The sequence below is a fragment of the Diabrotica virgifera genome, chromosome 10, assembly GCF_917563875.1.
Source record: "Diabrotica virgifera virgifera chromosome 10, PGI_DIABVI_V3a".
In the NCBI taxonomy this organism is placed as follows: Eukaryota; Metazoa; Arthropoda; class Insecta; order Coleoptera; family Chrysomelidae; genus Diabrotica; species Diabrotica virgifera.
The window spans coordinates 29,326,370-29,340,782 of record NC_065452.1 but is presented as its reverse complement, the minus strand read 5'-3'; the positions used below and the strand labels follow the sequence as shown (position 1 = coordinate 29,340,782).

The following is a 14,413-nucleotide window of genomic DNA, read 5'->3' as shown; positions in this document are numbered from 1 at the left end:
GAGACAAATAAATATCGACATTAACCATTCTTTGGGTAATACGCCTGAGCTATAAATTTTGTTCAAGAGTACCTATCACTAAAACATCAATATGCTGCTCATCTATAATTTTTAGTAGTTCGATATGAAGCATTTCAGATCCGGGGCTTTTTCCGGTCTTCACTGTTTTTAATGCGTATATTATTTCTTCGTTTGTAATGTATCATACCGGGCGAAAAATCTATTGTTTAATATTTGAATATGAAAACTGGAATATTTGAAATTAAACAGAAACCACTGAAACCCCTGGAACGAAGAAGAAGAGTAAAGCAACCAGTTCTTACCTTAATGGGACTAATTGATGAGTCTGCTTGAACACTTGCGCTTGAATTGCACCAGCAATACTAAATGCGTAACATGCACCACAGTCTTTTTGATTATAAGAGGGAGTTTTAAACCCTTTCTCTATCCAGTTAACTTCTGAGGGTAGATTCATGAATTTTTCAAACACATTTCTCTCTTTATCTGCGTCGACTTTACGATGTCTGCTTTTAGTAAGCTTTACCATGTTTTGTAGATATTGGCGATTGGACTAAAAAACAAAATTAAATATTATTAACAATTCAATTCAAAGTTTTATTTTAATAAAATTAAAACTAATATTAAAAATAAAACTTTTATTGAGACCAAGTTTCTGGTAACGCCTTCGTGGTTTCTATTATTTACAAACCAACCGAATCATGAAATCAAAGAAGGCCCGGGGAGATCTATAATTTGCATCCCACCTCCTGCCTGTTCAGTTAGGAGTAAGACTAAGGCCCGGCGCAAATTGAACCTCAGCGAGACACAACCTGCGCCGCACAGTGTTCAAAATTGAAGGAAACGTGATCGTGAGCACAAAAAATAAATAAATCTGAGAATGCCGAAATTAAGGGGTTTGTTTGTACTACTCATGATGCAACTTCTCAGCAAAAATTGATTTTTTATTTTGTTAGGGCCAGATGTATTAATGATCAAAAGTACAAAATTCAATATAATTTTATACATCAAATTTAAATCCTCAGAGGCTGCCTTTTACTTTGATTATTACTTCATTTATGTAGATAGCTAATATAAAAGTAATTATTTGAGATAAAATAACATACTTTAAAGATTAAAATAGCATAGTTAGCTTCACGGAATGGTGATTTTAATTTAGATATAATCGGCTGTCTAAAAACCTATACAATTTTTGATAAAATTAATGTTTGACAGCGTATTACGTTTATTGTGCCATCTTGTGCCACATTAAATCCTTCACTAAATGAAAGATTACAATGTAAGGAATAAAAAAATATATAAGAAAAACTGCGCAAAGTTGCGCAACTGAGTACATTGCGCATAAGTTTGCATCGAGCGCCGCGCGCATTTGGTCTGAATTAATAATTGCAATCGTACGTATTGTTTACATGTTTGTCAAACACATGTTATTTGTTAGGGTTACGAAAACAGATTTTAGTTTTGATGAAGTAGTGCTATTCCTCAATAGAGAATATACTCTCTATGTAAATAACATACTCCTCACTCCTAACGATAAAATCATTAGTTTTCGAGATATTTAAACTTAAACAAGTAGGTAACGGCACAGATATTTTGATTAATGTATTGCGCTGCTGAATTTTTAATTTCAAATATCTCGAAAACTTATGATTTTATCATTATGAATGAATAATATACTCTTCAGTCTTAACGATAAAATCATTGATTTTAGAGATATTTGAAGTTTAAAATTAAGCGGCACAATACATTAACCTTTAACTACACGCGCTGGCGTACTTTGTACGCCAGATATAAGAATTCTACTGGAAATATATTTAAAAATTTAATTTTTGACCTTGCTTATTTTTCTAACCTATCACTGGAATGTGCTTTACAATTTGGTTTTAGTTTCGTTATAATCGGCGTTCTGGAAAGATCGTAATTTACATTTTATTATTTGTTGTTTCCGGTGGTGGACAATATACCCCAGGATTATATTACTATAAGTCGTAATATAAGTACATATTTTAATTGTTTTTTAGTCATTATGGCAAAAAATATATTTTTTTTTTGTAAACAATACTTTTTCTCCTGTAAAAAATCACATTTAAAAAATTTTTATTAGTAATTTTATTTATCATGGAATCCAGTTATTCCATGATTCCAGTTATAAATCCCAATTGGCTTACTGAAAAGGAACTCCAAGTATTCACTGATGCCGAATAAGGTTTGTAACAAACAACTAAGTGTATTTTTTCAAAAAAAATTAAACAAATCCGCTGTTTTTAAGTGTATTTTCTTGTGGCGTACAAAGTACGCCACGCGTGTAGTTATGTTATAACTTGATGCGCGGGTAGTTAAAGGTTAATCAAATATCTGTGCCGTTACATGTTTAACTTCAAATATCTCGAAAACTAATGACTTTATCGTTGCGAATGAAGTGTACGTTATTTACATAGAGAGTATTGGAGAATAGAAAAATTGCGCTAAAATGGCATTTCCACCAGTGGCGTAGAATTTGGGAAGGGTCAACCATTCACTGTCCCCTGTAGTACGCCTCTGGTAATAGCCAGAAACGTTTGTTTGACATAATTTTATAGGGTGTATAGTACCTACACTTTGTGCGAAGTATGAAAAGGATACGTCGAAAAGTTTTGAACCACTGAGCAAAAATAGTTTTTAAATTTTTAAATAAAACACCCTGTAACTCTGTAAGGAGCCACATTTTATTTAAGTGATTTGGGTTAAATCATAATATTGTAATAAACGAGCGTTCGGGTATTTATATACGACTTTATTATTTATTTATACAAGTTTACTTTACAAACTTTAGCTTAAGACTAAACTTTATTTACAAATATGCCCGTATTTATACCCAGTTGTTATTCTGGAACAATCGACGCCCATCTCTAGCTATCAGCGTGTTCCGCCTACGGGTCGTACGTTCGAGAAGTTCCTCCTCCTTTCCGCCGAGGCCTAGATCATTCGATGACGTCATTCTCGAGGTGTTTACTGTTATACGGCGGTCGGCCAAGATTTCTCTTTTGTTACAATATTTTAAGGTCTAGAATCTACAACTCAAATATTGGACATTCTTAATGAAACACCCTGTATAACGATATTTTTTAAGTAATTCACCCCCTAATGAAGGGATGAAAACTAAAAAAACGACTCCTATTATATATACCTCGTCCAATTTACTTACCGTTGCACGTCATCCGCGCCATAGCCTGTGACACGATACCAACACGAAATATTTAGGCGGTGGGTGTGTTCTTTTTTAGAATCAAAATGATTCTAAAGGGGAACACACCTACCGCCTAGATATTTCGTGTTGGTATCGTGTCACAGGCTATGGCGCGGATGACGTGCAACAATAAGTAAATTGGACGAGGTATATATATGCTCGTTATACGGTATAATACCTCAAATATTATAAGTTTTCAGCGAGATAACTTTTACAGTTTAAACAAATTTAGTTTCGATCACGTTTTGACCAATTTTGAACATTGCGCGCCGGCGGGACGGGTGATCCGTGCAGTTATTTTTCTAGCGCACCACATATTAAACCCAACCCGACCCAACCGTTGGATGACGCTGTGACGAATAGAGACGGGCAAAATCAGTGCGGAGCTGTAACGGTTACTTTTGATACCGGTTCTTAGTGGTACTGAGTACAAATACTGCTTACAAAATACTGATGTATCTGATCCTTATACTGAATTGAGTAGGCAACTTTAAATCGGTATTTCCATACTTGTAACTCGTAACGTTTTAAAAATATCTTACAGGTCCCTAGTAGTCGTAGCGGTATGACTTTCGAAAACATCGAATTTGATCATAAGCGGTGCACAAAAAATATCTTATACTGAGTATTTTATTTCTGCACATAATACCTACATAATATTTAAAATAATGTCAGAGTTATTTAATAATCCCTCCGCTACTGATCGGTCATAAAAAATAACACTATCTGCATATTTCGTTTTTAATTTTTAAGCATAAACAAAAATGTAATATGCCGACAAGTTGAATTTGAGGGAAATACGATATTTTTATCGATCACGGTTTCGAGTAACATGAATCATTTTTCACCTTATTTTTCTAATAATGTGTTATTGTGAGGGCATAACTTTGATTATTAATTTCGTATCGCCGCTTATTTAGTCTACCAAAAGTTATCAGAATTTAATGACAAAGACAAAGCAGTTTTCACTCGGGGTTTTGACTATGATAATATTTTTATTTATCACAATAAATTGTACTTAGGTACCATCCGTATTCATTTCGGATACGTCCATCTCGCAAACAAAAACAAGTAAAAATAAACAACTGGCAGTGAGTCACGCGTCCCACGACCTAAGAAAACTGTACGCTGATGACAAACGTTCCCAAGCGAGACCTGCGAACGCATGCACTGATCGTAGGATGGGTTCAATTTGCGGTCTCCCGCTTATAAGCGTGCTTCACAAAACTGTCCACGCAGTTCGCCGGTGCAGGTTGTGTCTCACTTAGGATCAATTTGCGCCGGGGCTAAAGGCCGTTCGCACATGGGGCGACGCTCGAACTACTCGACTCGATTTCAGTTGCGTAGGTCTCTCCCCGCCAGTCAAGTTCCTTCGTTCTGGCATTGAGCTCCGTAAACGGAGCGTTTAGGATTGCAAATCTCCTCGTCTTGTACGACTTTCGTCGCTTGCGATTCGTAGCGCACGAGAAAGTTTGATTGAGACCTACGTTTCCAGTCATATATGTAGTTTATTTTATTGGTTTCCTTGGTTTTTTGTTGTTTTTTGCGCTTAATTAAATTTTAGTTTTATTTAAAGATCGGTGCATGTTATGTTCGTTGATTGTAGTACTACCTATAGTTTGTTCAACAGTAAATGGTTGAGTTCAATTAGTGTGGTCGTAAATATTATTAAATTTATCTGACCTGGCCCATTGTTAAGACCCACCCGGAGCGATAAGCAACCGAGGTAGACAGAGTTGGTCTTTTGACAATTAACACTGACTAAACGGTACTCCCATAATAAAGCAAAGAAATTTTACCAGAAAACATATTTAAATTTTACCTGAAACCGGGCCTTTTATACTATTATCGGTTAATCCAGGATGTTTATAGTGGTAACTAATTAAACTCAACCATTTACTGTTAAACATACCATACTAGCTTTGTGGAAATATATTGTTTGTAATATAAAATTCCGAAAACATTGAACTTCTGTTTCTAGGTGTTTAATATAAAATTCGTTGGGGAAGTAGAAAAATGCCCTCAGTATATTGCTCATTGTATTTAAATTATACTAAAAATGCAACAATACCGTACTTAACACAGATCAAAATAGTCGTTTTGGTTGATATATAAAAAATGCGTTCTTACTGGTTGGAAGATGTGAGCAAACTGAATCAACTAGTGTGCGGAGAACAATCGCTCGTGCCGCAAGGTTCGTACAAGACGAGCATGACGCGCGAACTTCGATCGACCCATGTGCGGACGGCCTAATAGAAAATAATAATTTCGCTGCAAAACGAAATCGTAAGATGTCTCTTGATATCGTTTTACAGCGAAATTATTATTTTCAAATATTATTAATTAATCTTCTGTACCCATTTGTATTTTTTACTGGAACATTGTTTCAGCTTGTAGAGTAGAGTGGTTCAAAATAAATCGATCGTACAGGCAGGGCCGCCGAGAGGGATGAGCGGGCCCCGGTAAAAAGTGAAGGGCGGGCCCCCGGCAAAAAGTGGAGAGCGAAAAAATTGTTTAATTTTTATAGAAATAAAATTATAAATAATAAATAATAAGAAACAATTCAAATACATATAAATTCTATTAAATTTTGATTATACAAAATTTTATTAAATTTATAAGAGTGAAAATATTTATGATACAAGTGCTTTTCGAGTTTTCTGATTTGGCAAAAATCGCATGGTTTTATCAAATCATTTTCAATTCACAAAGTTTAAAGGCAACTAACCGATCCTGTTTCATTCATTACCTCATAGAATTTTTTATGTGAAAAAGAAAACTAAAGGATCTTTCTGCTTTTGCGACTGTCACCGGTAATGTGCAAAATATTCTTAACCCAATATCGATTCAAATTTGAGATGTTTAATTTTAATAAGCAAATCTATTGGAGAAAGTTGAGATTCACCAATATTATCCTTGTATATCGCTCTCAAATGAAAAATTTCATTTCTCATTTCTTCACTGATGTCTTCTTTATAAAACTGTCGCAATACAATCAATTTTCTTCTTAATATTGTCGTCATCTTCATCTCGGAATATCCATAAAATGTTAAATAGCGAATTAATTTTATTTTCCGCATTAAATCTTCTGGTTAAATTGCTTATTATATAACAATATTAAATATTTTCCAGCGAAATATTGCGTCGGGCTCAAAATTATCAGTTGCATCACTACTAGGCCCAGGCAAATAATCAAAAAATCTCACAGGCTTTTGCGCCGTTTTCCTTTACTTGATGTAAATTCTGGATTTATTCCATAATTGCTGGTAACTAATTTAGATTCTTCAACATAGATTCTTCTGATTTTTTGTAAATTTTCTAGAAGCAACGATATATTTTTAATCTCCATAAATATCCATACCATAGTTTTATCTGACTGCACTGTATCATTTGACTCATGTGAATTATTGTTATTAAAATTTTAAACCAAATCAACCGAATTATGGACATAATAGAGCAATAAAAAACGGGAAAAATTACGTCTTTGGTCTGGTCGACGCCGGGCCCCTTACATCGCCGGGCCCCGGTAAAATGTACCGGCTGTACCGCCCTCTCGGCGGCCCTGCGTACAGGTTTAGTGATTGAGTATCATATATTTTTGAAGTCACTTGGATCTCCAAAAAGTGTTTGCTGCCTGTGATCTAATGCCTCGCAGTCATGCAAGATGTGGTTGCCAATTTCAGATACTTTGCTACAGAGTACACAGTTTAAGTATTCACGATACAGTACCATTGAATTATGGTGTACCTTTACTGGCACATATCCAGTAAGGAAATCTGTTATGCTTCTGAGCTAGTTACTGCTTGTTTTCTGTAGTACTTTATCCCTATTAACCTTTGTTCATGTTTTCCCTTCTTTCTTCAATACCAAGTACTCTGCCAAATGCAGGGCCGCGTTTAGGTCAATTGACGCTCTAGGCAATTCTCTAGTAGCCGCCCTTCAAACATGTACCATTTTTGCGAAAAAAAATTGCAGAAATTTTTATTTAAATAAGAATACACTAAAAATGGATTTAAACTACGATGTTTATATACCTACAATAGAAAAAATTGCCATTCCAGTTCGATCACATCAGAGACTTCTTTTCAAAAAAGGACTTTTCAAAAAAAAATTTTGTTCTTGACAAAATCGACAAATTGTCAACACGATATTGCGTCATACTTAATGGGAAATCATTTTTAATTCTTGACATTGTCGAAAATTACTTTTCAGCGGACACTTTGGCAACTGGGAAGCACGAATAAATAATGTGCAAAGCAATGTCAAAATTAGGGAATAGCTATTTGTATAACAAGGGAGGAAAGTGCTACTTTTCCTCCCGAGTAATCATTCAAGGGAGGAAAAGGCACTTTACTCCCATGTTATACATATGGTTTTTCCACCTTCCTCAAATAACAAGTCATTTTTTCATTTTTAAATAATTTATTTATGTAACTAACCAACAAAATTTATTAGAACTAAAACTAACAAGTAGGTACAATATAACTGTCAACTGTCAAATATAAGTCAAATTATTAATGTAAACATTGTTAAATCAGAATAACAATTTACTGTTTTTTACCATTCTGCAAAATACAGAGTGTTTTTAAATAAACGTTAAAATGTATAGATATGTACTTAATAGAAAATAGATATTGTACAGGGCGTCAATAAGTTATATTTCATGAATGAAATACCATGACGTCACTTTTACTTTTCCTCCCTAGGGAGGAAAAGTACAACTTTGCTCCCTACAATCAGGTCCGGAAAAGTATACTTTCGGTAGAGGTAGGTGGAAATAGCTATTTGTATAACAAGGGAGGAAAGTGCTACTTTTCCTCCCGAGAATGAAGTTTACTGCCCGACGCGTAGCGGAGGGCAGTAATCATTCAAGGGAGGAAAAGGCACTTTACTCCCATGTTATACATATGGTTTTTCCACCTTCCTCAAATAACAAGTCATTTTTTCATTTTTACTTAATTTATTTATGTAACTAACCAACAAAATTTATTAGAACTAAACCTAACGAGTAGGTACAATATAACTGTCAACTGTCAAGTATAGGTCAAATTATTAATGTAAACATTGTTAAAGCAGAATAACAATTTACTGTTTTTACCATTCTGCAAAATACAGAGTGTTTTTAAATAAACGTTAAAATGTATAGATATTTACGTAATAGAAAATAGATATTGTACAGGGCGTCAATAAGTTATATTTCATGAATGAAATACCATGACGTCACTTTTACTTTTCCTCCCTAGGGAGGAAAAATATTTTCCTCCCTAGGGAGGAAAAGTACAACTTTGCTCCCTACAATCAGGTCCGGAAAAGTATACTTTCGGTAGAGGTAGGTGGAAAAATATATTTCAATCCACTTAGTGCAGTCACTGAATGTTTTCACCTCCGATTTTGTTGAACCTCCATCGATTTTCATGAAAATTGGTGAGTAGTTAGAGGATACCTCAAGGAACAAAGGTGACATGATGCCAACTTGTGCTTTTACCGTGGTGGTGAAAACTACCACTTTACGTGGGGATGAAAAAAATAATACCATAAATCGATAGAGAGACAAAGTCTAAGCAAAATTTGTTATATAAAGTTATTAATATAAATAAATACTTTTTGAGTTATTAAAGATCAAAGATTTTATTTTTTTCGTAAAAAAATGCATGTTTTAAAGCTGTTTTTCACGTATAACTCGAAAACTGTAAGCTTTTACAAAAAAGTTATTATTACCAAAATTGAAGTTAATAAAAAGCTGAATACACTCCTTACTTAAAGAACTAAACTAATGTTAATTCAAAGTAAGTTATGGGTAATTGAATGTATATTTTTTCGACGAGTACTCAAATCTAAGTATTCAAGCTTAAAGAACGGGAAAACGATGCATTTTATAAAATATACCTGCTAAACACTTGTCAAAGTACTTCGGAGTACCTATCAAATGAGCTCCAGTAGAAGTTAATAGCATCACAATTAAGCAGGTTATGATGAAAATAAGAGAACCATTTAGAACTTTTTAGAAAAATTAACTATTTAGATGGGAAATAAGTCACAATTAAATTGAAAAAAATCATATTATTATTTATTTCAGTAGTATTTTGTATTTTGACAACGACACCCGATTTGGGCGTCGAAACGTTAATAAAATTATATTTTTCAATTTAATTGTGGCTTATTTCCCATCTAAATAGTTAATTATAAAAATGCCACAAGAAAATAGCTTCAGAACAACATTTTTAGAAAAAGTGAAAAATAAAACATACGCCATTTCCACAAATATCAAAATTTATAGTAATCCTTAGAAGAATTTTTTATATTAGCATAAGTAATGATTTAAACAATTTTGACCGGTTTAGAATGCATATTTAAAAAAAGGCGTAATTTAAAGAAATCAGAATTTTTAAAATTATCGTAATTTTCATTTTCTTTTGATAATAACTCCAAAAATACTCAATATACGTAAAAAGTGATATATGTATAACCAAATTTTAGTTTTTTCTGTATCAAATATTTTACCTTTTTACTATTTCTGTAGGATAAAAAATAACCGAGATAGAAACGTTTAAAGCTTAAATTTTGCTACGAGAACCATGTAACCGAGGCCATTTAACCTTTTATTTTTAAAAAAGTAAGGGGTTTAAGAGATTAAATTCAACGTGGTTTAATAGCCATTAAAATTAACTTTCAAATGGTTGGTAGGCAAACCTGATATCGTAAAAATTAATGGAGTTATAAAAAAAAAACAATAAATTATTTGGAAAAAATTTTAAAACATAAATTTTGAAAAATATTTGGTGCATAAATTTTAATGCTATCAACTTGTTCGGAGGCTCATTTGATAGATATTTCTTTATAAGTATTTTGACAAATGTTTAATAAGGTTATGTTATAAAATGCATGATTTTCCCGTTATTTAAGCTTGAATACTTAGATTTGGGTACTCGCCGAAAAAGATATACCATCACTTACCTATAGTTTATATACCAGTTTATTTCGTTTTCTATTAGCTTTAATTTTGGTAATAATAACTTTTTTGTAAAATCTTATAGTTTTTGAGTTATTTATGATAAACCGGTAAAAACATGCACTTCTCTCACGAAAAATTAAAATCTTTGATCATTAATAACTCAAAAAGTATTAATTTATTTTAATAACTTTATGTAACAAATTTTGCTTAGAATTTGTCCCTCTATCGAATTCTTGGGAAATTTCTAATAAAATAATTTTCAGCCTCGAAAAGGGGTGGCATTCACCCCCAGGGTAAAAGCGCAAGTTGACACCATGTCACCTTTGTTCCTAGAGATATCCTCTAACCACTCACCAATTTTCATGCAAATCGATGGAGGTTCAACGAAATCGGAGGTAATAGCTCATATCCACCTTCAGTGACTGCACTAACTCTTCTTTAAATATTAAGATATTATGTCAATTGGTGATTTTATTGTGGTATTCAAATGACCCTTTAAGTGAATGCATTCATAATTCATGTATGAATGATGTATCTTGGTCGTCCTTATTTTGTATCAGATTTTCAGCTTTTTTAATAATTTCTTCATTGCTTAATTTTGGAAAATCTGTTAATAACACGAAAACGTTGATAAATAAGTCGATAAGATTCTAAACGTCTATTCAGGTCTCTTATCAGAATGTCGATTATAACATAGAATATGTGGATTTTCATCTCATCACTAGCTGAAAAGTTAAGTTCATTATCGGCCCCCTCGTCAAATTGAATTTCTCTTTCGTACTTCTTTATATGTTTTATTTGGGCACAATTTTTTGGCTTCCTTGCGGTAAAGTAACTTGAAAGAGCTTCATACTCTTTAATGACAGAAGCTAGATCCATAATTTTTATATAAAAATATTTTTTGTACCTACAGTACTTTTGCCGTCCTCTCATAATGTGCCGCCCTAGGCAACTGCCTATATTGCCTAATGGATAAAGTGACCCTGGCCAAATGTTTATCATGATCTTCCCTTTATTTCTGTTGCTTTTACTTGTCATATTTTTTCACTGATTTTGTATTTTCCATTATTTCTGAGTGAGTCCACCGACATAATGTATGCTTAGAGATTATTGAATCTGTAGACCTTTATTACTTTTATTCTTACTCTATTATTATTTCTTACTTCAAAGACAAGGTCTTTGAACCATATATTATCTATTATTTAATGTATAACAGACTCCCACTAGATTCAAGGGAATTGTTGACGTAAAGTAATTGATATATGCAAGCCCTTCTCCACTGGGCACACTGGGCACGTGCCCAGGGCCCCGCGATCGATTGGGGCCCCCTAGTCTCGACTTAGTTACTAAATGATAACCGGATTGGTTATCTAAGCACCGAAAAAATGTATTATACTAACAGTAATTTGGAGCTCTATATTAGGAAGAATAGATAAAACAAGCAATTATCTTCAAAAAGAAACAAAAACGGTGGACGTTGCAGTTAATTTGTTTACTGCACCCGATGATTATATAATTAGCCTCAGGGCTATTTATAAATTTGATTACTTCGAATCGTCCGCCAAAGAAAAATAACCGGAATCTGATTATAAAGATCTATCTCAAAGAACCAGACGTAGAAGCTCACGCCAGATTCAGAGTCGGAACCTTTATCCACATAGATAATTGATATAACCTGGACGTTCATCTAAAACAGCAGAAACCAAGAGGATACTGAGGACATCAGAAATGAGAACGTTGAGGTCAATAACTGGGAAAACACTGAGAAACAGAATACCGAACGACAGAATAAGAGATCTCTGTAACATACCAGACACAGTACGGTGGAGAAGATAGAGAAGACGAAAGTGGAATCAGCATGTGAGAAAATGGACAGCGAGAGAATAGCCCGTATAGCCAGAGATTTGAAGCCAACAGACAAGAGACCATAGGAACGCCCTTTAAAAGGTAGCGAGATAGCTGGCAGTCAACATCACAGCTACGAATACAAGCTCAAAATCGGTTAAGAACAGGCCAAGAGGCCTAATGTCAGAAGAAGAAGAAGAAGAAGAAAAAGAAGAAGTTCATCTAAAACAGTGATAAGTTCGTATAAGAACATTAGTCAACGCTTTGGATTATTTTTTTCGCTTGAAAATTCTGAATTCCGAAGAGTTGAGACTAAGTTGCAAAGAATTTGCTGAAATCTATTATGAAGACGTAAACGAAAAAAGTTAGAAATAGAATGTCTGCATTTAACAGAATATGTACTTGAAAATTAATCAAAGTAGAAATGAAGGATCTAATAGTCAGAGGCGTAACAGAGGGCCCCGCAGCATGAAGCTTGCGGGGAGGCCCCAATCGCTTAAGGGCCCCATCTTGTCATCTGATATTATGTAAAAATCTGTTATTCTTATATTATTTTTACGTTGTCTGTTTAAATTTAAAAACGTAAAAATGTCTAACTATGTAGACGTATTTGCCAAGTGAATCATCTCATAATATCTAGAAACTTAATCCCTTCCGGCCTACCGAAATTTTATGGCAGCAACAATAAACTATATAATGCTTTGTACGTGACTATTGAAGGATATTAGAATTGCAATTTGCCAAATTTAAGAACAATATTTTTAAATCTAAAAATGGGTTTTCTTTCTCTCTGTTCTTTACCTACTTTTAGTATTTCGATACAATATTATCGCCAGTAATTTCATATTGGTTGTTTGCATTGAATGTTATTTATGTTTGTGTTGTTTTACGGTTATAGTTGCATCAGTTTGGTACGCAGTTATTTAACAATTATTGACGACTTTTCTTGTGTAATCATTGGACAATCTCAACAGATAAACGTTAAGATAAGGAAATTATAACACTTACGCTTTAGAGGAGTCAATGTAGAAAAACTTGCATAGTTTCGGTTTCGGAAAAAATCAAACAAGCTTATATTTTTCTAAAATATTTTTTGTTAGTTTATATATCTTATCTTAAAATGAAAAGTTCTACTCACAGATGCCTCTAATTGTTTATTAATTCTTTAAACAATAAAACTGTTTTATATTAAATAATTTTAAAAGATATCGGTGAACTCATCATTTTACTTTGTTCAAAAATGTTTCTATTAGCCTTTTGATTATGCTGAATTCGAGTATGTTATTAAATCAGGGCCATAAGTACGATGTTGGGGGCCCCGGGGCAAACGTGATCTGGTGGCCCCCTACCGGGGGGTCTGGGGTTAATCACCCAGCAGAATGAGTCCGGGAAAATTGATATTTAACCACTTGAAAACGTATTTTAATGTACTCCATGACTGAAGTTTCCTGTACCTACCTACATACTGCTATTTTAGTTGACCAACACAAAAAAAAAAATTGAAATCACATTATTTTAAGCTAAATATTTACCATCAATATAACATCTTTTCTGTTTTCATAAAAAATATACTACATATAATGTTACTTACATTTTTCGGCTATAATGTAGGTTTTTAATCGCGTTATATTGCCTATAGGCAGTATAACGCGATTAAAATAGAAGGGCCCCCGTCGCCGGGGGCCCCGAGGCACTGCCCCGGTTGCCCCAATGGTAGTTACGGCCCTGTCAGACATTACAATTTGAAAATTCAAAATAAATTTTTTTGAGCACTTATACAGTATGTCTGCGTGGCTTCGAACCATATGGGAAACATTTTTATTATCAATTTTACGAAAAAAGTTATTCTTCATGAAATGCCCTGAATGGTCTTAAATCTGAGATACAAAATAAGCCAGATAAACCATCAGATATCAAAGCTTATCAATTGTATACGAGGTAAGTCAAAAAATAGGAATTTAACTCAAGGATAAAGTACTTTTACATTTTACAATATACGATTTTAATTTTAATATGTAATTACATCCTTGTAAATAAAAAATTAATTTTTCCAAATATTTCTCAAATTACCGATAACCAACATATCATTTTATTACAATTATAATAACTAATAATAAAATAGTTTATAATAAAATACTATAAATAAAATAGTAATTAATAATAAAATAATTTTTTAATTTTACGAAAAAATTCTTTATAAAATTCTTATCAGGTTCTTTATAAAAAGCTCTGCATTATCTCAAAACGAAGATTCAATCGTAATATATCACATTTACCAACTTTATACGAGGTATGTCGAAAAATATGAATTTCTCTCTAAGAGTTAAGTACCTTTATAATTCACAATATTTCAACTGGAATGATATAATTGC

General features: G+C 33.1%; 1 protein-coding gene across 1 annotated transcript in view; it reads right to left on the bottom strand.

Annotated features, from left to right (window-relative positions):
* Positions 1-14,413, bottom strand: part of LOC126893007 (procathepsin L) — an 83,062-nt gene that overhangs the window by 50,185 nt on the left and 18,464 nt on the right. Inside the window, exon 3 of the mRNA XM_050662944.1 lies at positions 324-571. Within this exon, the coding sequence (XP_050518901.1) occupies positions 324-571 (248 nt within the window). The remainder of the gene's footprint in view (positions 1-323; positions 572-14,413) is intronic.